This window comes from Chaetodon auriga, chromosome 11, assembly GCF_051107435.1.
Source record: "Chaetodon auriga isolate fChaAug3 chromosome 11, fChaAug3.hap1, whole genome shotgun sequence".
NCBI lineage: Eukaryota > Metazoa > Chordata > Actinopteri > Chaetodontiformes > Chaetodontidae > Chaetodon > Chaetodon auriga.
This window is the reverse complement of record NC_135084.1, coordinates 4,391,664-4,416,571: the sequence shown is the minus strand read 5'-3', so window position 1 is coordinate 4,416,571 and position 24,908 is coordinate 4,391,664. Positions and strand designations below refer to the sequence as shown.

The 24,908-nt window shown below is 38.9% G+C and overlaps 1 protein-coding gene across 3 annotated transcripts in view; it reads right to left on the bottom strand.

Moving 5' to 3' along the window:
• Nucleotides 1-940: 940 nt before the first annotated feature.
• The window catches only part of rasgrp3 (RAS guanyl releasing protein 3 (calcium and DAG-regulated)), a 50,493-nt gene continuing 26,525 nt past the window's right edge, over nucleotides 941-24,908 (bottom strand). For 2 of the 3 annotated variants that reach the window (XM_076743810.1, XM_076743811.1), the window contains exons 4-17: nucleotides 22,019-22,081; nucleotides 21,333-21,464; nucleotides 20,965-21,112; nucleotides 19,168-19,341; nucleotides 16,235-16,351; nucleotides 15,828-16,106; nucleotides 9,684-9,764; nucleotides 9,318-9,431; nucleotides 9,032-9,147; nucleotides 7,519-7,666; nucleotides 7,026-7,062; nucleotides 4,196-4,345; nucleotides 3,693-4,069; nucleotides 941-2,123 (exon numbers count right to left, since the gene is read on the bottom strand). In XM_076743810.1, the coding sequence (XP_076599925.1) occupies nucleotides 2,115-2,123; nucleotides 3,693-4,069; nucleotides 4,196-4,345; nucleotides 7,026-7,062; nucleotides 7,519-7,666; nucleotides 9,032-9,147; nucleotides 9,318-9,431; nucleotides 9,684-9,764; nucleotides 15,828-16,106; nucleotides 16,235-16,351; nucleotides 19,168-19,341; nucleotides 20,965-21,112; nucleotides 21,333-21,464; nucleotides 22,019-22,081 (1,945 nt within the window). In that variant the 3' untranslated portion in view covers nucleotides 941-2,114. The remainder of the gene's footprint in view (nucleotides 2,124-3,692; nucleotides 4,070-4,195; nucleotides 4,346-7,025; nucleotides 7,063-7,518; nucleotides 7,667-9,031; nucleotides 9,148-9,317; nucleotides 9,432-9,683; nucleotides 9,765-15,827; nucleotides 16,107-16,234; nucleotides 16,352-19,167; nucleotides 19,342-20,964; nucleotides 21,113-21,332; nucleotides 21,465-22,018; nucleotides 22,082-24,908) is intronic. The other variant, XM_076743812.1, reaches the window with a different exon arrangement.

Below are 24,908 nucleotides of genomic sequence, written 5' to 3'. Positions count from 1 at the left end.
GTCTTTTTATTAGACATGACTACTATCCTTAACTTTCATTTACAAAGTGTTAGTACCTAAAACTTAACCCTTAACCATCCTAATGTCCTCATATTCTGTGCACTTCCCTTGTTGTCAGGATAAAAAAAAATGAACCTGACATCAATTTGGCATGAGCAAACAACCTCCTACTTAACACATCAGAGAATGAGTGTCATCCTACAATAAGTTTATTATTTATGTTTTACTGCAAAATACAGTTTTGTTTTTCCTGTAATTGATATGTAATGTTATTAGTATCATTATTGGGGAAACTATCAATTTTCTTGAACCCCTTATTCGTGGTTTGACTGTGACTGTGGCATGATAGTATGCATGTCTACATGCCTGAGCTTCTCAGACGTCTTTCAGTGTTAGAATTGGCATCTCTTATTTTCGCCCTGTCTGCAGCCTCAGGTTTAACAGGAGTTGCTTCAGTTCCCTGATGATCTTCCATATGTTCTGCTGAGGCTTCACTCAAAGCTTCAGCAAATAGAGAAACTCAAGGACTGTCATGCAGTGTCCTGACACACACTGCAAAAAAAATAACAATCTCCTGCAAGAAATTATTTGATTTGCTTTTAAATTCTGGGTGAAGCTGAGTCAGGTGTGGGGTTTGTTTGTTTTTAAAGCATCCACATTCTGTTTTCTCTCACTCTGGGTGTAGGTTCTTTATTCTGCTTTATCGTTGGCAAAAGTTATTATTATTACTGAATTTAATCTGTAGTCTTTTATTGTCAAAAGAGACCCAAAGGCAATCTTTGTACCCTGATTAGGGAAGATTTAAAAAGCTGAAATAGAAACAATCAAACAAAGAAATACTAAAAACAGTATTTCTCTGTCTGCATGCATTCATGGACTGTGGTGCAAGAAGATGTATCAACACACACAAAGACACAGATGATTTGATTTTAATGTGGCATAGAAATTTCACGTCACAAAACAAAAGTTAAACAAATTGTTATTTAGCATATGTTTTCGTTTAATTATGACAGTACATTTTTACATAAAATAGAAATACTCACCACAATGGGTAATGTATTCCACAAAATTTCTCTGATTTGTTTTTAATTGAGGATTTGAAATCTTCCATACCTGGTATGTACAGGTACAGGATGTTTTGTAAAAATAGAGATCAATGATTCACTTCTCTGCTGGGATCAGACCAGGAAATGCCATCAAATTGCTTGCTGAAAAAAAACCCTGCTATTTTGGGGGCAGTTGTCTCTGCAATGAAATTCATGAATGAGTCATTTTTGACCCGTGAGGTAACCTCACTGTAGTTGCCAGGTGCATACATTGTAAGAATAAATAACAATTAAAAAAAAAGGCATCGAACACTTAAAAACATAATTTAACATAATCCAGGGTTTTGCAGAATCATCCATGGTCAACGTTGTGTATGACGGTTGGATGCCCTTAACATTCACTTTCATTTTGACTTTCCCTTTTTTTGCAACTCCACAAATATATATATATATATATACATATATATATATATCTACACACACTCCCACATCCGTCATGCTTTTCCTGACGACTCCAAGTTGGGAAGTGACCAGTGAGTTCATGCTTGTCACTTTTGTCAACAGGAGAAATGTTCTCATCCTGGCTTATACTTTGTCATAATGTGCTCAAGATGGATTTTAAAGCTGGCTTACATGAAGTAACTGGCCGGCAATGATCCACTCAACTGAATGCAGTCCACACTTCCGTGAAGTTTAAGAAATGTCCAACTATTTCCAGTGATGATATTATGTACACCCCTGGTTCAAAACCCAAACCTACATCATGTCTCAGTAATCTACATCGATCCCCAGCCGATCACACTGCACTGGAGATGAGGATGAGGATGTAGGTGTTAGTCCATTATCCACTGAGCTGCTGTCTATCACACAGTACGTTCTTCCATTCAGCTTCACAGCATCCACACGTAGCTCTGTCTAAGCTTACGTCTGGAGAGAACATGAGAATTCCAGGTCACTGAAGGGGGACTTCAGACAGCCCAGCACATCCCCCAGACAACAGAGCTTCCTGGTTCCAGCTGCTAGGGCCTTTCTGGGTCCCCGGAACTGGCCATCACCACCGTGACCAAGTCAGCTATCCTGGAGAGGAACAGCAGAGATTCATTTGGAATATGGCATTTTTACTGAAACATCGTTCATGCATACCTGTCGTTGTAATCTTGGTTTCACTGTTTTTTAAGGAATGTCTGGCAACATACTGTTGCATAATGATTTTTTTTACATAGAGTACATTTGATCTTTATTGGTTTTGTCATCTTTTCATTATTTTTAGCATGCACAGATGTAGACATTGGATATTATATCCAATGTCTACATCTGTGTAGGGACTCCATCCATAAACAGCTTATTGACTTTCTCTGGAAAACCTACGGCAATGTTTGTCAGTGTGCACTGTCCAAGGTTAACAAAACCATGAAATAAAGCAAGTTAAGTTCAACTACAAGCAACAATATCATGACTTTGTTAGTCCCTTGTTGAAATAGGTAGGAATCATAAGCTCAACTACAGTCGTGTAGTTTGGACTGGTCATTTAAATGTTATTAAGTCCCTTCAAGGCTTCCTGTTTTTACAGGAAACACGATATACACAATCAAACTGCACCCTGCTACCTGCCAGTGAACATCACCAAACCACAGCTGAAGCCAGTTTGATGACAGAGAATACAGTATCAAGGTGGTTTTCTTGCTGTTTCTGGTTCCTGGCACCAGAGTCAGGTAGTGTTAATGGGAGCGCAACCTGCATGTCCAACTGAGCCAACTAGCTGACTAGCGGCAACAGTCCGCAGTTAGCTGGTAAATTGCCTGGCTTGCCCCTTGCAAATTACTTTATCAGCTAATGCTACAAAGCAACCAACACCAGATCCTTGCTGTGTAGCTAAGTTACAGTTTGCTACTACTAATGGTTATGTCAATTGGCTAGTTGGCCGTGTCACTTCCCCAGCTAATGTGATCCATGACACTAACTTGTGAATTATGACAAGCAGTATTTTAGCAAAGAATGATGTAACTGTTCAAAGAAATAGTATACAACTACTGATTGTTGTCTTTTATCCAAGAGCAATGCATAGCAGGTTGGCCAACTAGCTAACCGTAACCTAACCTAGGATGGGGTTGGTCAGCTGGCAATGACTTGGCTGCACAGCATGGGTCTGGCTTTGGTTGCGTTGTGGTGTTGGCAGATGAAGTGTTTTGGAAACAGTAGGCTAGTTAGTATGATATAGCCAATGGTCCAAATAAAATATAGGAATATTACAGATAGCAACATTATTCTACATATGTTGGTATTTATTTTCCATCATTCAGTGTTCATTTCAGCATTCAGTCTTGTGTATGTCATGTCTCTGTTTTGGCTGATGCCCACTGGATGGTGCTTGCTCACACCTTTGCAGTATGGGTGTGTCATTAATAACAAGAATTTTCTGAAAGTCTGACCAAATTTGAGGTGGATCTGGTTAACCTGGAAATCATCTGTCATTTCCTGTTGCCAGTAGGTGATGCTATGACCATGACTTCATTCCCCTGAGGCCACCTAGCAAGCTCAGCATTTGGACCTTGATATTTATAAAATGCTGCATACAGCCATGGTTTTATTGATGGTAATATTACATGTCAACGTTAAATTAAAATCTACAGCCATTCATTCCATTACCTTGCCTCTGTGTGTTATCCCGTTCTGTACGAGCTCTCCTGACACATCTGACTTCTGCTGAGAGTCCATGGAGCACAGAGAGGAATCTGCTTGGTGCTGTCCATCATTCTGGTTTTCCCAGCGGGCAAACCCTTTATTTTTAGATGTTTTCCTGTTAGTCCTGTATTTCATTTTGGGGAAGGTGTGGGAGCCACCATCTGTGGGCCCCCAGCTGTGTTCAGGCCACAGGGGCTCGGTCTGGGTGGCCTGGCTGGTGGTGGCCCTTTGCAGACGTACAGAGATTCTCTGGGCTGAGCCGGTCATAAGGGTGATGGACTGAGTGTCCACAACTGGACCTGCTGATGTGACAGCTGGGAACTCAAACACCTCATCCTCATCTGAAGGGGAGCAGATCAATGAGTATATGGTATAAATCCTGCTGTGTTACAATTTGCTTTAAATACATTCAGTTTCTATGACGTTTATGTTGCTTTGTTCACTGAATATCTGTAGATGAAAATGACCTTTACAGGCAGGCAGTGCAGGGCTGCTGGGCAGTGAGCTGTGGGTCAGTCTGGCTGGAGAAACACTTCCTAGAGAGCTTGAGCGGATCAGCTTCCGACAGGCCAGGACCAACAGCTCCCGACATTGTTTATGACAGTTAACTCCACAGTCTGCAAAATGAATTTAAACAAATCATCTTATATTCAAGACAAAGTGTTCTAAGTTTCAAGGCAGGTAAGTGGACATGCAGAGAGGCAGATAATGTTACTTTTGTGTCTGATTGCCAGATGGGAAGCATGTTCTTGGGATCCTGTATGAAAATCCAAATTACAGCAGTTGCACTGAAAGATGCTTCAGTTTCACATTTCCTTAAATGTCACTTTAAAACATGGGCAAATGAAACTAAATCTACATGCTTAGAGTGAGGGTGAAAATGTTGATGGAATTAATTTTAAGTCCCTTGATTTCTTGATCAGGTGAGTTATATTCTTTTATAACATTAGATTGTTCCATACATTGTTTGCTGCTCATCTTATATTTCTGTATATAATTTTCTGCTATATTCTAATTTGCCCTGCATCTAACAGTTGTCAAATCTGAAACTACTTCTAATGTTACAATTGAAGGTACCTTTGCTCAAAAATTTTTTTTAACAAATTTGTTTAAGTCATTTGCTGTTGTTTTTATAGCTTATTCATCTTTAAAACTAAGAAGTCCATAATATAAGATATAACACATCACCAACACAACAGATTGTCTTTCTTTAGCTCACTGGTCCAATACCTATATCTGTCAAGCAATTTCAGATTGTTTGTGCAAAGCTATTTTCTTGTTGAATCTGAGCAACTGAGCAAACCCCATCTGCCCAGACTGCTGCATGCATGTGACAGCTCTGGAAAACAACTAGATTGTGTTAGGTATATTAGGTATATAGGTACGTATATATGATTGTTTTTGTTATTTGCTGTGCTTAGGGATGGGCACCGAATTTCGGTACTTTTTTGGTACCGACCGAATTCCCGCTGAAGTAGCGAGTATCGATTCACGGGAAATCCGTCGGTACCACATTTCGGTACCTGAACGCACTTTTTTTTTTTTTTTTTTTTTTTTTTTTACCCTGTACGCACCTTGACGTTATGCGTCGGCGAGAGCGGAGGACGCGGTGACGCGGTCACGTCAGTGGTTGCTTTATCTTCAGAGGCGGACCGTAAGCGCTCCATAGTCTGGCTTCATTTTATCAAGCTGGATGCCGACAACGCGCGGTGCAACATTTGTGATGCGAAGTGCAAAGCCAGCAAGGGAAACACGTCCAACTTGAGGAAGCACTTGGTTAAACACCAAATATTCCTCAAGGCGGAGGAGTGCACGATTTTTGACAGTTTAAAAACACAGGCTAACGTTACCACAGCTACTCGCCCGGCGTCAGCATTAAACGTTACCGCCAGCAAGCCTGCTGCAGCCAGCGGCTCGACACTTGCAGCCAGCTTCGAGGAAGGAGAACAACCGGCCCCTTTTAAAAAGGTAGACGACGACGATGACGACGACGACGCAGCTTCAATTAGCACAATTTTATACAGTTATTTATTTTGAATCTATTTATTTTTAAGTTATTTACTTTATCCCCACACACATTTTTCTCAAGTTCTATGTTGGAGTTATTTAACTTGATGTTATTGAAGAATAAATGTTCAAAATTCCGAAGTTTTGACTATTTTTTTAAATATACAAAATAACTTTAATTACCAAACACATACCCCCCCCCAAAAAAGTATCGAAAACAGGTACCGAAAAATACCGGTATCGATTCGCAGGTACCGAGTATCGGTATCGTATCGATTCAGATGTGAAAGGTACCCATCCCTAATCAGAGCACAAAATCGCCATTAGAACTGGAAATATGAACTAGAGTTACACATTACACAGAGACTAAACATGACACCACAGCTGTGGCCCAGTCATTCGGTCATCCACTTATTGGAAGGTTGGTGGTTCGATCACAGTCTATGTGTTGAATTATCCTTGGGCAAGATATCGAAACCCAAATTGCTCCCGATGCTGAATGCAGACTTATGCTGTAAAAGCACTTTGAGTGGTCGTCCGACTAAAAAGCGCGATATGAATACAGTCCATTTACCATTTACCATTTACCATCTTCCCTGAGCTTCACTGGCGTTAAAAAATAAGTCTCATTAGAGGAAGTAAGATTCCAAAACATCTCTCCTAAAGACAGATCTTGGCAAAAGATACTGCTGTATTCCCATTGCCTTCACACACAGATACTATGCCAAATAACAGTGTTTTGTCTGTTGTCCCTTTCCTTGCCCTTTGTGGCAGTCAGAGACTCTACACCTCTACTTGGGTGCAGTCCATTGATGTGGTTCACCTTGTGGATTTAGGTCTTTGTGTTGATTGACTTGTATTATGAGTAACTTGTTGTTAAACACTACTCATGCTCTGAGGAAGGCTTGTGATGGAGGACTGCACAGGTCTCACCAGATCCAGTACAAATATTGTGTGGCTGGGCAACTTAAGCTTTGCTGTGGGTGGGAGTGGGTGGTCAAAAATAAACTGCAACCCCCTTTGCTGCTGTAATACTACAGCAGTGGTGGGATTCATAAAGGATTCTATATATTTTTTTATCCTATGTTGATGGAACACACCACTTAGAACATATTACTATTGCACACATTTCAAAAACACTGGTTACAGATTACCAGATGAAACTTATATTACTTTCCTAGTTTTCCTAGTTTTCTCTATTTAGCCCATTACCAGTTAAATGTTGAAATTACAGTAAATAGACCTCTTTTTCTTGGATGGTCTTACCAGAAAAATGCTTTGAAATAGTACCTTTGCACTTGTATCCCTGTTTGATGATTCCCCAGAGCTGCAGGTCCAGAAATGTGACGAAGGGGGATGGTAGATACAGAGAATACAAAACATAGCATTAGGAAATAAAAGCATGGATGCACGTTCCTAAAGCTCTGAACAAAATACAAGTCATCACATTTCCTCTAACCCTGCGTATGCCTGTTGCATCAGTGACAGCATGACTGTGTGGTTCTGCCCTGCTCAAGAATCCAGCACAGCTCTCAGAATTACTACTAACAATGAACAAAAGAACTCAACAGATATAAGAAAGTATCTAGTTCTATGCAAATGCAAGCAGAGGGATACAGTATGTGGCTGAACTTGAAATATGTGTAGTGATCAAAAGCATTTTTAGAATTAGACTGATTGGGCAAGACAAGTTAGTTCATATAATTCCAATGTCTACAAATTTTCATTGGTAGAAGCTAAATTATGGAAGCATGAAACATGCAGTGACATAATAGATACACACAAATCCAGCACAATGTTCACAGAAGGTGGGCTTCAGGTATGTCATCTCCTGGAAATTGTGGATGAAACCGGGACCCATCTTACACTGGAGCAGGGGGTTAGCCCGAAGGAAATACGCTATCATCTCATCCTTACTGATCAATCCATCTCTGAGTGAAAAAGAGGTGGAAAGAGAGAAAACAGAAAGAATAATGACAGTAGGATAGAGAAGTCATTTACAGGTATTCCAGTCCTTCAAGGTCACACAAAATGTATCACATTAATCCCTAAGATTCAATTCAAAAATATTTATATATATAAAAAGGATTGAGAATTTACACTTCATTTCAGTTTTAACAATGCAGTTTAATTTAGTTCAATTCCAACAGATTTTAGGTCATTGGCAGTGCTGGGGAAGCTACTTTCAAAGTGTAGCTAGTTAGCTACAATCTAATCATCTTAATTCTAAGAAGATGAGCCACTGCAACACTAGACTTTTATTGAATAGCAACGTACATCATAAGCCACTCCAAAAGCAGCTCAACAAACTGAAGTTATTTAACATGAAGACCTATTGTAAGTAGTGTAATACACAAATGGCCTCATTATTTTGTGGTGTAAGTTATAACACCACAAAACAAATGTGGCTGTCAGAGACTCCAGGTACAGGTGTAGCATCTGCATGTGGTGGAGGACATACTGCTTGATGCACAGAAAATCATTTCTGAACTTTTTTTTTTCCTTTATGAGAAAACAAAACGTAACAATGCAGTGTTTAGTGATGTTGCCCTGCTGCTTAGTGGGAGGAATAGCTTGCAACTTGAAATGTTTTATTGTGAAAGTGGCTACGTTACAAGGAAATGTGTTGCTACATGTGGTGTCACTACTCCCCAGCACTGTAATTAATTATTTGAATTTGATCTCCAGTGTTCCCACACAAAGACTTTTGCATACTTTTGTAAAGACTTTTGTATATTAACGGCAGCCAAGGCATATATGGCAAACCTATTTTTATTTTTTTTTATTCTTTTATCTGTCCAAGAGACAACGCCATTTATGATTGTTGATAAGTGGTCAACCTTCATTCGCTCTTCCACTCCCGTCTACTGACAGGCACTCATGCTCTGCAGAGGAACACAGAAAGAAACACATTCTCTGGTATATGTGCCTCCTGTAATTGCACTGATTGTAGTGTGACCTCTCATGTTTAATGAAGGCCTACTTATGCCATTGTTTTGTAAAAGCTTGCAAATGGTGCTCATGTCAGCTGGTAGCATGTTGGTTTTAATCGTTTTCGATTGGTTACATCAGTAATAACAAGTCTCCTTTCCACACAGGTCACTTAGTGTTGTGAAAACAGACTCACGGGTGAAATAATCTAAAACAAGAGTTGAGTTTTTTGGGTGATCAATGCAGTCAACAGAGCAGACACATACTAGGAGAGAGAAACAGAAAGAGGCATGTGGGGGCAAGCCCCCCACCTCCAGTCATTCTGTGGAAAACACTGGGCTATTCATAACTCGTCTCACACTCACTGATCTTTGTCCAAAACGCAGAAGGAGTCCAGGAAGGGAAAGTTAGCAGCAATGCTCTCGAAGTCCTCTTGAGAAATATAGCCATCATGGTCATGGTCATAGTTCCTGAACACAGACTTCCCAATGGCAAGACACAAATTACTCCAATAATATTTCATACACACACACACACACACACACACACACACACACACACACACACACACATCTCTCTACATCTGTCTAACCAGTAGCTGGTTTGATGCACTGTGTAGAAATCATTTCAAAAAGGATGTTGTTTACTCACATCCACCACCTTCCTGATGTGTTTGTTGACCACAGAAGGGTCTGGTTTAGTGGTGACACCGGAGGCCCAGTCCAGTGGGGCCAGGGGCTTGTTGGGAGTTGTTGGAGAGGTAGGCTGAGAAGAGGGATACAGCACACATACACAGGAGATCAGAAAACACTCAGACCCAGAGTACAGATTTTCAGTGTTTCAAGAGTTCCACAGGGACAACAAGGTAATACTTATCTTGCCCTGAAGGCTAAACGACAGCACAGGTTAAAATATTTTGTAGGTTGGTACAGTGCAAAAGGGTGTTTCACCAGTCAGGATTAATATCAATTCTTCTGAAACACTACATACCTGCTGCTCCCTCCAACTCAAACTTACCAATGATTTGGGGTTACGTGGTTCCCTTAGCAGCGACAGCTCATAAATCTCATCTTCTGTGTAATAAAGGTCTAAAGAAAGCTGAAAATACAAAGAGTTTGGATTTAATTAATTGAAATTTCTATGAACAATTAAAAGCAGCATCGTATCCTAGCTTTCATATCATGTATCAGACTACTGAAGAATTGTGATAAATTACATTCATGTGTGGATAGTTGAAAGCATTCCAGTGTTCATTTTTCTCTCCGGCATTATGCAGTTTGATGTTCCTTCCTCATTCATCAAGTGTAATCCACAGAGCACTATAGTTGAGAGCAATAAAACTACAATTCTCAGATAGATGTTGGAAGAAACAAGGCTATACTAATAATTCAACATGTCAGTATTAATCCAAACTGTGCTTTGGTAACACCTTGTGGTAAAAGTGTTTTATTACCAAGACAGCATAAGTGAGGGGAGTCTGGTAAGAGCTGTTCTACCTGCTCTCCAAGGTTCACCAGCATTTCCTTCACGGAGCATTCCCATGTAGCATGTAAGAGTACGACACATGCCCCCACATTTCTAACACTTTCGATCTTAAATCAATCCATCCTAAATAACTTCAGAAGAGTAATAATATCGATGTGTAATTTTTTGTCAAAATTTTCTTCTAATATATCTTATGGCCCAGCTAAAACTGAATGTAATATCCAGTCATGTCTCCTCCCAAACATCATGTCCTGAGCACCTTTGTGAAATTGACCTTTGATACTCACACTCATCACTGAATATTTATGATGTTTTTGTAAAACACTGAGACATAGTGCAGTATGCATGGTGAATCTAAGAGCTTCTGTGTCATATTAGTAAAACACTGAGGCACTGTGCATTATGTTCAGTGATTCTAAGAACTTTTGTATCATATTAGTAAACACTGAGACACTGTATTTTGTTCAGTGAATCTAAGAGCTTCAGTATCAGATTAGCAAACACTAAGACACTGTGCATTATGTTCGGTAAATCAAAGAGCTTCTGCATCATATTAGATTCCTCTAAACTCCTTCAATTTAAGGATTTAATTTCCATGTAGATGATACTCAAGACCCTCAAGACCTCTGTCTTGAGAGCTATTAGTGTAAAGGCTTTCCACATTTAATGTAGCCATTATTATTTTAATTAGGTAACTCTTTTAATATTTATATCTTGTTCATTAAACCAGTAGAGCCCTTAAGATAGGATGGATGTTTCTGAGCATATGGCTAAAGAAAATGATGTATAATTGGACAATGCAGAGAATCAGCGCTGCTACAATAAGTTGGCCTTTGGGTTTAACCAAGCTTTAATGCATTTTAGGCAGCATACAGAATATGAGAGTTACAGGATGATAATATTTAAGAGAATTCGTGTTCATTCTGAGAGATTCAGTTCAGTTCAAGAGTTCAGCCTGTGACACTTGAGATCTTTTTATCTTCAAGGCATTGGTCTTGGTTTAGTTTTCATTTTTCTGTAAAAAATGTATATTTAATTGCCAGTAGGCCTTACCTTTGTAGTCTGATATGTTCTGAATGACTATAGCACCAAGACAAGAGTCTTTTCAGTCAAGGGTTTTGACGATTGGTAAACTATTCTGCAAAAAGTTTGGATAGAGGGATTTGAGTTGTAAGGTTCAGTTTAATCTTTCCAAAGAAAAAAAAATCCATTTGTCTTGAGTTTGTCTTGCATGTAGGGACAAAGCTTAAACCTTTAGTCAGAGCTGAAAGTTGATGGGGAATGAATACTTTATCAGGTTGAGGTTAATCACAGGATCCTGCCTTGCTAGTGGGTGAAGGGTTTGTTCCTGGGCTCTGGGTTCCTTCTTGCCCCTCCTCATTTTCTAACTAGAGTTCCCAAGAGGTGGAGCTTCTACCACCAGAATTTGCATGGGTGTATTGTATACTGATTAGAATGGGATTGGTTATTTGTACTTGTCTGTCAGCTGTTGAATCATGTATGTTTTGAATGATAGATAGACGAAACGCTCAAAATAAAGTGAAAGACTGCATTGAAGTGTGGAATCAGTCTGGATTCATTGATGCTTCCAGCACCTTAGCAAAAATTTAGCCAGGTGGTCATTGTGTATTATCTGCAATGTTCCTGCCTCCTGCCCAGGTCTGTGCATTCATTCATTATGTCCTTTGAAGAAATGAATGCTCTATCCACTAAAGGAGCTGAGACTTTTACCTTTTCTGATGCTGAATCAAAGCGGATTTTACTCCCTGCTGCTAATACATATGGGAACCATCCCTTCTCAACTGAAGAGATGAAAACAAAGTTAATGCAGCTCAAAAAGAAAGAGACAAGTCTCAAACTGCATGGCTGCATCTTGAGTGAATGTTGGCACATCGGGATTCTGCACCCCAAAAGCCACTACCATTGGCAAACAAAATGATGAATTTAACAAGAAGTGGTGCGAAACACTTACAAAATCATCCATGGATCTCATGCAGTTGATTATTGAAAAGGCCTCACAACAAAAGGAGGATGCAACGAAAAAGACACTACAACTCATGAACACTTAATGAGAGAGAAGCTAGTAATGATTTTAGTGATGATATTGATTCAATTAAGCACTCAGGTCATATAAAGATGGTCTGATGGCAACAAAAACCAAGAAATACAAACAGGATAGGCTGGACTTAATGCAGGGCAAAGTCTATAAGCAGGTCCAAGAAGAAGATCGTCAACATCCATTCACCACAAGCCATCAGACTAATGAGTCAGAAACCACCATGGTCAACTGTGATTTCCCTAGCAACTCTAATTCTAACAGGAGCTACTACCAACAGCTAGGTGGCAGAAATCATCATTCAAAAAACTGACACTGGCGTGGAAGAAAATAAGTAGGGGCAAGAAGAAACCCAGGCCACAGGATCAAGCGCTTCACCCAATAGCAAGGTAGGATCCTGAAATTAAGCTCTCCAATAAAGTATGCACTCCACATCAATGATGAATAGAAGGTTGGATGTCGGCATATAGTTGATGAGTGTATTACCATCTAGGTTGGGTTTCTTAAATAAGGGCTGTACAACAGCTGGGAAGATGTCTGTTTGCAGAGATGCATTTATAATCTTCAGGATATGACTGTTGAACACCCACTCAAAAAATGCTCTAGGTACAGGGTCAACACATGAGATGACGTAGTTAGACCCGGTGACAGTCTTGCAGAGCTCAGTTAATGTAATACAGGTGAATTTTCCAGTGATTACATCTTTTTTACAGGGTTTACTGAGGTCATCTGTGTTTACATTGGCAAAAAGGCTGACTCTAGTTGAGGTTATTCTGTTCTTGAAGAACAATGGAAGTTCTTTACAGTTTGATGCAGAGAACTACAGAGTGCTGAGTAGCTGGTCAATAGTGGAGAATAATATACTACAGTTTCCAGCATTCTCCGTGATAATCTTGGAAGAGTAATTCTTTCTTGCTTGACGTATTGCTTTGTTATAGGCAGTCATGGCTTCTTTGTAGTTATTACAGTGAACCCTGAGCCCAGTTTTCCTCCATTTTCTTTCAGCTGCTCGACAGATTCTCTTACTCTCATTAACACTGCTGTTGTTTAAGCATGGGGACATTCTGTCAGTTGGCTTCTTTTCAACCTTAAGTGAAGCAACATTATTTATAGCAGTTGGCATGGTAGTGTTGAAATGTTCACTAATGTCATTTAAAGAGCGGTCATAGCTGTGTGACTCAAATGATCTCAAAATATTACAGAACTTTGCTTCAGCCTTGCCATCTAGGAATCTCTTTTGAACCAAAAAATTCCTTTTTGATTCATGGAATGGCGCTGGTCATGGCACTTATCCATACATTCTTGTTTGAGAATGACATGAGGAAGAGGATGACGTGGGCTGTTGGCACCAAGTGGTCTGAATCCAGTGATGTTTGAATACACGATGGAAGCCCATCAGGTTTAAAATGTTTTTTACAGTTTCAGATAGAAGATAATGAAATTGCCAATAAACTTTATCCCATGGGTGATGCAGGCCAATGTCAGCTATGGATTCAGGGCAAGGAGTCTGCTGGAAGATTTGATTTGTTTCCCCAAAGAATTAATTTCAGAAATACATGTTGTGACTGACAGTTGATCAGTTTGTATAGTAGCAGGCAAAAGTCTTTATTCAGGAACTCAGAGACAGTTTTTTCTTTGTAGAATGTCAAAAGACCCAGTATGGATAATAAGCTTCATATTACTTGGATGTGTAGACAGGATAACTGGCAATAGACCTGTTAGCCGACAGATGTGTCAGCCATACAGGGTTGAGTACTGAATTTCGATACTTTCGTGGCACCAGTCAAATTGCTCCAATATTATGATGAATCTAAAAAAGGCTTGTTCTTCGGTACTAAACTTTGATATCTAAGGGGTACATCTCTTCAGCATCTGTGAGCCAATGCAGCATGCTTTACCAAAATCTAATAATGCTGGTGATTGGCTGTCTGATGTTACATGTCATAGAGGCATGCAGGAAAAACATGACATGATAACCAGAGACAGGGCTCATTATTTTATTTATTTATCTATTTATTTTTGCCACCAATTGCCTATCTGCAGAGATGACTAGATACATTTATACTGCTTGTTGGTTAGCCAGTGCAGCTAACCTGTATCTGATCGTCAGTGAGTCACATCCTCTCCATGCTACCATGGGGCATGGACAACTTTTAGGGAGAGGAGAGCGTTTGTAGGATTATGCAAATGTGGGGTTGCTTACAGGACAGAAATGTCTTGAAGTTGACCACATGGATGATTGTCAGACCTGGGCTAGCTGCTCTTTAGTGCACAGAAAGTAAGTGGTCTCACCTTGTCATTAATTCCCAAGACCAAAAACGTCATGTTGGATTAGGCAGACTGGATGCTACAATTGCATATTGCTGCCATGTACTGTTTGTTATCAACATTGCTTTTGACAGCTATTTGATTTTTTTTATAGTCCAATACTATGGTACAAGTATTCCATCAGTTTCCTCATTTTAGGCCAGTTATCCAGGCTTAGCAAAGCACGCAGAGAAAAAAGCATCCATTCTCCAGCTGCTTCCTGGTCCTTGAACAGCTTCCTTCTTTGAAGTGAGTAATTGTGCCATAATGTGTTATGTAACTTCCTTTTTGTTGAGAATTGCAATAGAAAAAAAGACTCATTCAGGAAAAGCCCTAAATCAGAATATTATCTGGCTTGTAAGGTATGGAGGTAGCAAATTTGGGGTTTTTTGTTAGCCTTAATGTTGGTAATGTGATTACTGTCTATTGGAGACAATGTAGTTTGTGTTATCACACATTTCATTCCACTGATTTTTAAGTATCCAGGATCCACTTTTCATAACTTTTGGAAGAACAAACAAGGATATTCATTCGTAAGCAAAGCCTAGAAAAGCAGCACAACATCCTTAGAACTTCACTGTACAAAGCAGGAAGTCTAATAATAACATGAAATCAATGGAACTCTATTGTGTGGGTGGGAATGGTCAGAATGTGTGCAGGTGGGAGTGGAAGACCCACAATTAAGGGAACAGACATTAATGTTCAGAAATGGAGCAGGACATCAGGAAACATTCCTGCACAGGGCTCAAGAATAGCCTACCTGCAGTATCCAGATTTGTCCAATTTGTCTTTCTTATACTCCCTTTCCACCGTTTCCTTCTCACCTTGTTTAATGTTTTATTTTATTTTTTTCATCCCACATAGCAGAGGGAGATGTTTTTGTGAGCCTTTATTTTTCCCATGTGAGGTTGAACGCAATTACATTGTGTTATTTGCTTTAGAAGAGCAAAGGATCCAGGAAGTGATCTTTGCTACTGAAGTGACTGAAAATGTAGCTGACCTGTTGCACAATGTGTCTGCAGGTGTCCATCTGTTACTGAGTATTAAATAACATGGGCACTCATGCAATTAATTGCAATTAAGAAATTTCATCAATTGACAATCCTAACCCCATCATATTCAATGGGAAAAAAAACAAAACAACTTTCTAGCCATGGATAAGGAATGTGATGAAAACGGCATTCTGTCTATAAAAATATTGAAAACTTCAGACCTTTTCAGTGACCCCTCAGATACAAAGATGCTGATGTGCATTTGTTACAAATATGCTTGACGAGTGCAGTGCCTTCACCTGTGGAGTGGTAATTTCTCACCGTTAACAGGTAGATGAGGTCCATGTTGGGCTCCACCTGGGCCACGGCACTCTGCAATGACACCAACTCACTGAAGGTCATGTAGAGTTGATGCATCTTCACCAGGTTCACCTTATTACTTTCATCAACCCAGTCGGGAAAGACTACATGCACTGCGATCAGGTCCTTGAGGTGCACACCCAGGATAGGGATTTTGAACCCCTGACATTCATTGAAGGCCTTTCGGTAGCAAGAGTAGTTGTTGTTGGAAGAGACCAGCTCTGTCATCTCACTCCAGATCTGAAGCAGAAAGTGGAACATTTGGGTAAGTATAAAGCAATTCATGTGTCATATCGTACTTCCATTGATTTGAAAAATAAGGATATAATAATAATAAAAAGTGCATTCAAAGGCTGGAATTGACTAACCTTCACAACTTCTGGAGCCAGATAAGAGTGAGTCTCCTTTAGTCGAGAAATGGAACTGTGGCTCAGTCCCCCCACCACTGCCATGAGAGTGTTAAAGTTCTGCAGCTGCAGAAGTTTCTGATGACAGAGAATGGCAAGTTGAAAATGTCACTTTTGCTTTGTAATGTAATGTAATGTGAATGACCCATTCAGATGATGTTTTCATCACTATCATGAAGTAATCCAGATTTTATTTTCAGTTTCCCCACCCAGTTTATTGTGGGTGCAGCCCACACCTACTGAATTAATCAAACATCTGTTTTAAAAACAACTATCAGACACTCGGGTGGGATGGGTCAGATATAATTTTACCTGCTCTTTTCATTATTTGCTTTGTTGTGCTGTGATTCAGTTGATGGGATTTAGATATGCACTACAGTATTTGTCTAGGCTGCTGTACAAAACTGTTCTAGATGGAGGGAGGATGCTTTAAATGATGGCGGTGCAATCTTTAGGAGGATTCTGTGTTTCATTTTGGGTTCTTACGTTGTCTGAAGAAAAACAGCCTCTTTCTGCTTCCTTGCTGAGTAAATATCCTATTGGAGTGTCGCTTATATGTGTGCCAAGAAATGTGTGATGTCTTTCCTGGCTCTGGGTTCATCTGAGATATGCATGGGAGATTTGTTGTTGTGTCATGCAGTGACAGCTAGGGCTACTTGTTTGTTGATGTTTGATATGAGGCCTATGATGGTCATATCGCCAGCATACTTAAGGAATATTGGGAGGAACAAACCAGACTTAAATGCTTTCATTTCTTTTGTCATTCTAACTGATCAAACAGTCTTGATATATGATAGAATAATCAACATTCTGTGAAGCACAGTCCTAGCCAATGGTAGAATATTAAATGATTACATCCTTGAGCTTGTCTGCAGACAGTCTCGACTACGATAGGAGACAGGATCACTAAGAGTGTCATTAGGACACAGATCCATTTCTTTTAATACTTATGAGGGAATAATTGAGAAGCCCTTTGGCTTGTTCATAACATGAAAATGCCCAACACAGTTGCAAACATCTTCAAACCTACCATGAATATCAATGAGACAGATTTTCTGATGGAAGAATAACTCAAATGCACCTAATGATATTTATGAATGGACCTAACATCGACAGCATTGGCTTCATGAAAGGAAAAAAAAAAAAAGAATGTTACTGATTTTAAACACTATCATCAATGAGAAGTTAATGTGACAAGAGTCACTTAAAACAAAGAGTGGCTCATTGCCTGACGATAAAGGCTTGTGTTATTGATTGCAGTTATGACTATAAATGCATGAGAGTGGTCTTTAATGACATGCTTCCTTGGATGGCCTATTAGGTCACATTTCAAACCAGTTTAAATCATGTTTGTCTTGCTTCAGAATATCTTTTTATGAATGTTGAAATATGATATTTGGACATAAAACTGAAAGGATAGACTGTGAAGATTTTTTTTGGGAAATCTGGAAATTTTAACAAAAATTTTAACAAAATATTTAAAAAGTTAACATTATTAATAGTTAGAATTGTTTTTGTGTATTTGCTTTTTAAAATGTTTTCTTTAATTAATAGTGGTGTATTATTATATTATTACTATTAATTATAGTACCATTATTATTATTATTATTATTATTAGTAGTAGTAGTAGTAGTAGTAGTAGTATTATATGGTATATTAACACTATTTGACAGTGAGAAGCTGTTAATTAGAACAGCTATCAATGAAGCTGTGCAACTGGGTTGAAAGTTGAACATACCCCTTAAAGTCTTGGTAAAATGTCGTCTTTATGCTTTTGTGCAAAACACAACCACAGATAAGTTATTTATATGGTATCTACACTATTTATGTCTTGACTTAGATTTCTCTTAGATTCTTCTCATTTTAAATGTGTGATTTTCTTTTGGACATATTGTATTAGCACTGTTGGAGGGACCTGAGGACAAGAATTTCATTGCCAATAGCTGCTTCAGTGTAACTCTTTTGCATATGACAAAGAACTTAACATCAATGGCAGATGACATTTCATTTCAATGTTTGTTTCAGGCTTCAGGTTCATGTTTAACAACTAAATCAAATGAAAAAACAAAACAAAACAAAACATACATTCATGTGTTATGTTTTCATTATACTGTTACAGAATAAATATTTAATTATTTTTCTTGATGTCTCTTCATTATGACTTCCCTATCTCATATTAATGACTCACTGTCTAACTACCTCATAATTAACAGGTGTTACATTGTATTCTGTGACCTGACTTTAGAATTTCATCGGTATTGTCTGTGCAATATAGATTTTTATACATAATTACATGCTTTACTCTATAGCCAAATGATTTCTTATTATGTATTAAAATAGTGTTGCAAATTTAATTGCTTGCATGGTTTTCGGATGTATGACTTTACATCCATGAATCATCCTGTAGTGATTTATCTGCCTGAACAATCCCCAGGACTTTAGGTACCTGTGCAATGTTGAGACACTACTTGTTATGCTTATCAGTATCTTTTCTCATAATCTTTTTTTTTTTTTTTTTGTGAAAGCTATGTACTTCCATAGTAAGTCTGCACTTTTCTAAAAGAAAAGGCAATGATGCCAACTACAGTAGTTAAAACGGTTTTGTCCAGTGGAGGCAGATAAACAGAGTCATGTGCAGCATACATTTTAGGCAGAAGGGTTCTGTTTTCAGCTGATGAGGGAGTTCAGGATAGGAAGTGGAAGCCTGGTAGATGTGAAAGTTATGTGCTGGTGTCGTCCAGTCAGCTTCCCCCTTCAGTTCCAATTGCATTTTTAAACAGTGTTGAATGAAGAGAATGCTAACCATGCAATGTCCTTGATTTGTGGACAAATGAACCCCCCTGAAAACAATGAAAATGGAAATACTCTGCAGTGCTGCCTCCTTCCTGGCTTACCTGAGCCACATGGATGTATTTGGTGATAACCTCTGCACGGGTCTGAGGGGTGAGCTTGCTCAGCACCATGAGCTGGACCCATTGTGAGACTCCGTTGAACAGAGCAATGGAGCGCTCTAGAGTTGGGTTGTCCAGCAGGCAGCCATGGATCACATAGCTCTGATAATCAGTGAACTGGGGGCAAAAATGAATTATGAATGAGATATCCAGACCTTAAAAATAGAGCCTCTAAAGCCTTTCCCATGCACCCAATAATTGAAAGACAGAACAAATTTCTTACTGACTGAATTTTGCTTTTTTTTTTGTGGTTTAAAAAATCGTGTCTGAGGGTGATGAGTATTTTGTAAATCTCATATATCTTCAGAAGTCAATCTGATGCCATGTGTGAGAAATTGTGAGCAGTTAAAGGTCAAGTGTGTAGGATACAGTGGCATCTAGCACTGAGGTTGTAAATTGCAACCAACTGAACACTCCTCTTCCCAGCATCCCTCACGGGGACCACAATAAAAAAGAAAGAAAAACTCTAGAGCCAGTGTCTGGATTGTCCATTCTGGGCTACTATAGTGTACCATGGCAGACTCTATCTCTGTAGATATAAAGAGCTAATTTTAAGGTAACAAAAACACAACTATTCTCATTTTCAGGTGATTATACTAATATCATATATCATATCATATACTAATGAAAGAACTGTGAATATTATATTACATGCCGCACATGGCATTACAGCCAATAGATCCCCTAAATCCCACACACTGGACCTTCACTGTGAAGCAGCAGCTTTCCATGTCACTGTAACACATTGCACAGGCAAACACTTATGTGTACACAAAAAAGTATTCCTGGTTTTATCACAACTCCAATAACACTCTGAACATACTGTATACTTTGATGATCTTGCTGGCGATGTTAGCAATTAACCACCTGGCTAGTGGAAACGAGGCAGTTCACCCTGAGGTGACCTGGCTTCACATCAAAGCTATGCAGCAGGTGTTCAGCTTCCCAAAGCTTTTCAGCAACATTTTTATCAATGCACATAGTTTACCCAATTCAGGGAGTGTATTTTACTGGGGTTCAAGATGTTGATTGTAAAACTTAATAAAAAGACATCATATCTAAACTGACTTTGATCAAGTTAGAGGACTGATTTGATAATGTCAGTTACACAAAAGCATCTGTCTAACATTTGTTACATTAGCCATTAACCATCACAAGATACTTCTCATACCAGACCAAAGTAGTGGCAGAAAAAACCCTCAGTGTCCTGAATTTAACAAGGGTGAAAGAATGTGCCATTTCTTAAATGCAGAATGTTTAAATAGTCTTGCTACATGTTTGCATGCTGTTTTAATATATTAGACATTGTTAAAAGTAACAAGATACTTGTTTATATAATTCAAATGATCATGAAGCGTCATAAAGGAATAATGTTTCAAGACCAAATATGTGCCGGCAAAGTCTTCATTAGGTTTTCTCTAACATACATCAGTCTCATGGTTGTTGTATAACCATTGTAGCATTAGTACCTTACAGGGTGTTCCTGACACTGAACCAAAAAAACAGCCTACCAAAACAACAATCAACATCTTTGAAGACTTGGAAGTCTTTGTCATATTTAGATCAAGCCCAGATTTAACTCCAGATGGAAAAATATCCATCCAATAGATGCAAAAATATTTCAGTCTAGACCAAAGAGGTGAGGACCCACCAAGGACTGACCGACCATTGAGCCCCTTGAGTGACAAAAAACAAAATCATTGTACAGCTGGACTGAAGCAGAGCTACTTGTAGACATACCGATATCCTCCGGATGGACTTAAACTCCAGGAAGGTGAGATGCTCAGCCAGCTCCATGGGCTCCAGGTGATCAAACAGCAGTGAGGCCTTGCCTTTCTTTGCCTGCTTCTTCCGTTGGGTCAACTTACGCATCCAATCATATGATGGACTACAAAGGGAACAATTATAAAGAATAAATACAATCAATTCAGAAACTTGTGGCAGTCCTGTTGGTGCTGTGATATGTAGCAGCTGCAAAACAAGAACAACTACACTTATGTATCCACTCATTGAAATGTTTGTACAGTTAATATATTACCCATATACTTATCAATACTGATCTGGTCAATAGTTTCATCAAGTGTATGTATATGATCTTGGTGTCTTACATGGTTGAGATGTCGAGGAGTTTGAAATGTTTCTCACAGCCGAGCTGAGCAGCCACATCTCTGAACTCTTCCGTTATCCTGATCAAACCTAAGTCCAGGTTAAACTCTGCAGGGAATGTTACTATCCAGTACCTGAACAAACACATATGGATTTAAGCGGCAAATACTGTGACAATGAAAAGGTGGTGACATGATGCCACAATGGAACATTCCATTTTAGCTCCCAAGAACTTTCCATGAACCAAAAAACAACCTTTGCGATCTCATGAGTTGTGATTCATGTCCCTGTATAGTGGTGGCATAGTGCAGGAATTTCCATACACCTTGTTTCACATTTGCTATTTGAAATATTGGAATGTCCCCACTCTGTGTGACCCTGCTCTATAGCTGTCTCAAAAAGTCACTTAGTCACTGATTTGAATAATCGTTAAAACAAAATCAATTCAGTGCTCATTTTCAAACTGAACAACACAAAGGCAATGATCATGAACAACTGTGGCCTCTGATTGTCAAGTGTGAAACCTTGGAACTGTATGAACTGGAACTGTATGTGAAACTGTAAAATCTTGGTTAATAACCACAAGAAATAAAGAATGGCATGAGGTGAAATGAGGATAGGGTTAGCCTTGTATTGGGTTTATAGTAAGGATGAATATGTGGGAATGAATGTATATGTTGAACCTTACCTCATTAAATAACAGATCTTCAGCCTGGTTCTCTGGCATGTGTCACCTTTGCAGTCACGGTACGTGGGGATAAGTTAAGGACTTTTTCCAAGATTTTACAAACTATTACACTGTAATTTATGATAAATCATCACAGCAAGGAAACAATTAATCACACTTTAAGGATTCATTTGCTGCTGACTGTGGCTAACAGAAGCTAGCATCTACATCATTCATCATAATTTCACTACTGAATGGACTATAAGCTTCTGAGCAGCCTGAGCATCTTCCTTTTAGAATTTCTTAAGCAGCGGCTATTGCTAATCTGAATTAACATCAATGGCGGTTCTAGCAGTAATGTTAGTCTTAGCCTTGGTCCTATGTCAAATGCCCTTGTTAGTTTTCATCATATTTAGTCAATCTCATCCTGTTTTTCAGTCAACTTTTAATTGACTAAAAGTCTGGGCAACTTAGTCTTATCTTTGTCAAAGAACTATTTTAGTTTAGTTTTAGTTAATGAAAACTGTTGACTTAGATTTTAGTCTTTATTCGTCAGTCTGGTCTGCCCAATCAATTATTTATTCTCCTTTAGTCAATCTTTTCACATAAGATTTTAGCTTATCACTACCTGATGGAAAACACGTTAACTGATTAAGAATGAAGCTTTGAGGAAAATGTCTGGTCTTGTGGTCTGATGCAATCTGTACACAGATACCATCAGACCACATAGACAGACACAGCTCAGCATCATTGGCAGGCCATTGATGGTGGGTGGTGGTGGGTACATTAAGTTTGTTTATGGACTTTAGGTATCTCCTTTTAACCCCCTCAAAAATATCATACTGACATTAAACAGTGGAAGAGTCATCTACTTCCAGAAAAGACCAGCTGTTAGCATGACAGAGAGATTTACAGAGAGGCCCAGTGGATTTAACAGAGCACAAAAGGACACAAAGCAAATGGTAGTCAAAATCTGCACAGAACAAAAATGAGTTTCATTCTACGACAGGACAGCAAAAGACCTCACCTTTGATTGATATTGATTGTTTGCTTTCCCAGAGAAGGTAACATCAAAACATATGGAAGCATCACCAAGGTGTGAACCTTGTCTCTCACTACACACTCATCACACACTCACATTCACACACTGAATCCTGTCAAACCCCCCTTTGACAAATGTAAAGCTGGAAGGACCCAGTAGATGAAAAAATGACCAAAAATCTGCTTGCATACCAACAGTCACATGCAAATTAGTATCTGTCCTTTTCAGACATCTTTCAAATTAAAGACAAATTGTTATATTCCTCTGCAAACATGATAATAATATCCAGGCAAGAATTGAACACTGACCAAAGTGCACATGTGCAAGCAAACACACATGCACACATACACATATAGCCCACTGTATAACTGACACTTGCTTTTACAGACTAACATATGCTCTTGCTCTCTCTCTCTCTCTCTCTCTCTCTCTCTCTCTCTCTCTCTCTCACTCACACACACACACACACACACACACACACACACACACACACACACACACACACACACTCACTCACAACACATGCACACATACACATACTCATAAAGTGCTGACTGAATCAAATTATCAACCTTTAAATTGTGGTAGATGATTATCATAAGATGGACAAATTTAATGATTTGTTAATGGAATAATGCATAATCGTCGCCAGGCTGACTCCACAAAGAACTTTGTTAATGGTAATACTATCATTAAATGTAGTTCTTGAAAGGGAATTAACATCTTAATGATGTTATTGAATAGTTCAACATAAATAATTGATATTAACCTTGGCAGACACTGAAGCATGTTGTATCTTCAGGTGTCTTTTCAAATTGTTTTTCCCCCATGCACTGAGCAGGAAAAAAGTCGGTAGGGATAAGACCTTAGCTCCCAGGAAGGATACATGGAGGTAGTGAGAATTTGTACTTGCACTTGCACATAAGTGGTTTGGTTGGTTGAAAAGGAAAACAGCCATTGCTTTGAGATGGCTACTGTGACCTAACTAAGGTTGTCCCCCAAACAGAAGCAACTATTTCAACTCGTTTGCTAGTGAGAGTATAATGAAGAGATTTCACCATAATTTTTGTTGTCAATATGTTTTTCATTATGTTGTCATTCCAATTTAGTCTTTAGTAATTTAATAAAAGGACGTCAATAAATTTTTTAAATAAATAATAATAAATATTTTTTGCAAAGATAACACTGGATTTTTAGTCTTTTCTCTTTTTACAATATTGCATGTTGATACTGTCACAGACTTCGTATCAACATCCTCATGGAGAGAGAAAATTATCTCAGCCAAAGTTTCTCAAAGTGTATCTCTTGAGTATCATCTACTCAAGATGGGGCCACAAGAGTGGCAGCTAGTAACAGCAGCTCTGATCGTTTTTCTTGTTTCATTGTTTGTTTGTTTTTTGTGCTTTTTTTGTGTTTCCTCTATTACTAGTCTTAGTCAAACATGCATATGTATGGATGTACAACTGGTGGGACAAGTGATTTGCTTTTTACTCTTTCTTGGATTATTTAAAACAACATTCAGAGATCCATGCAGCCACAGCTCTATTGTTGACACTCGGGAACAGCTGTTAGCACTTGCCAACATGAACATACTCCCAGTGGAAAGACTGGAGATATGCGTGGAAATACGGGATGCAGACCTGGGGCAAAGTGCTGTGAGAAGAAAAGATGGTATAAACCATCCATACCCTCTCTTATTATGAAGAACATGAGATCTCTCCCTAATAAGATGTAAAAGCTAACAGTGCTAACCAGACTGCAGAGGAAGTACTGAGAGTGTAGCATCATGTGCTTCACAGAGATGTGGCTGAAGGAACTCATGCCAGACTGGCATGTTACGTTGGACAATTTTCAACTTCTGAGAATGGA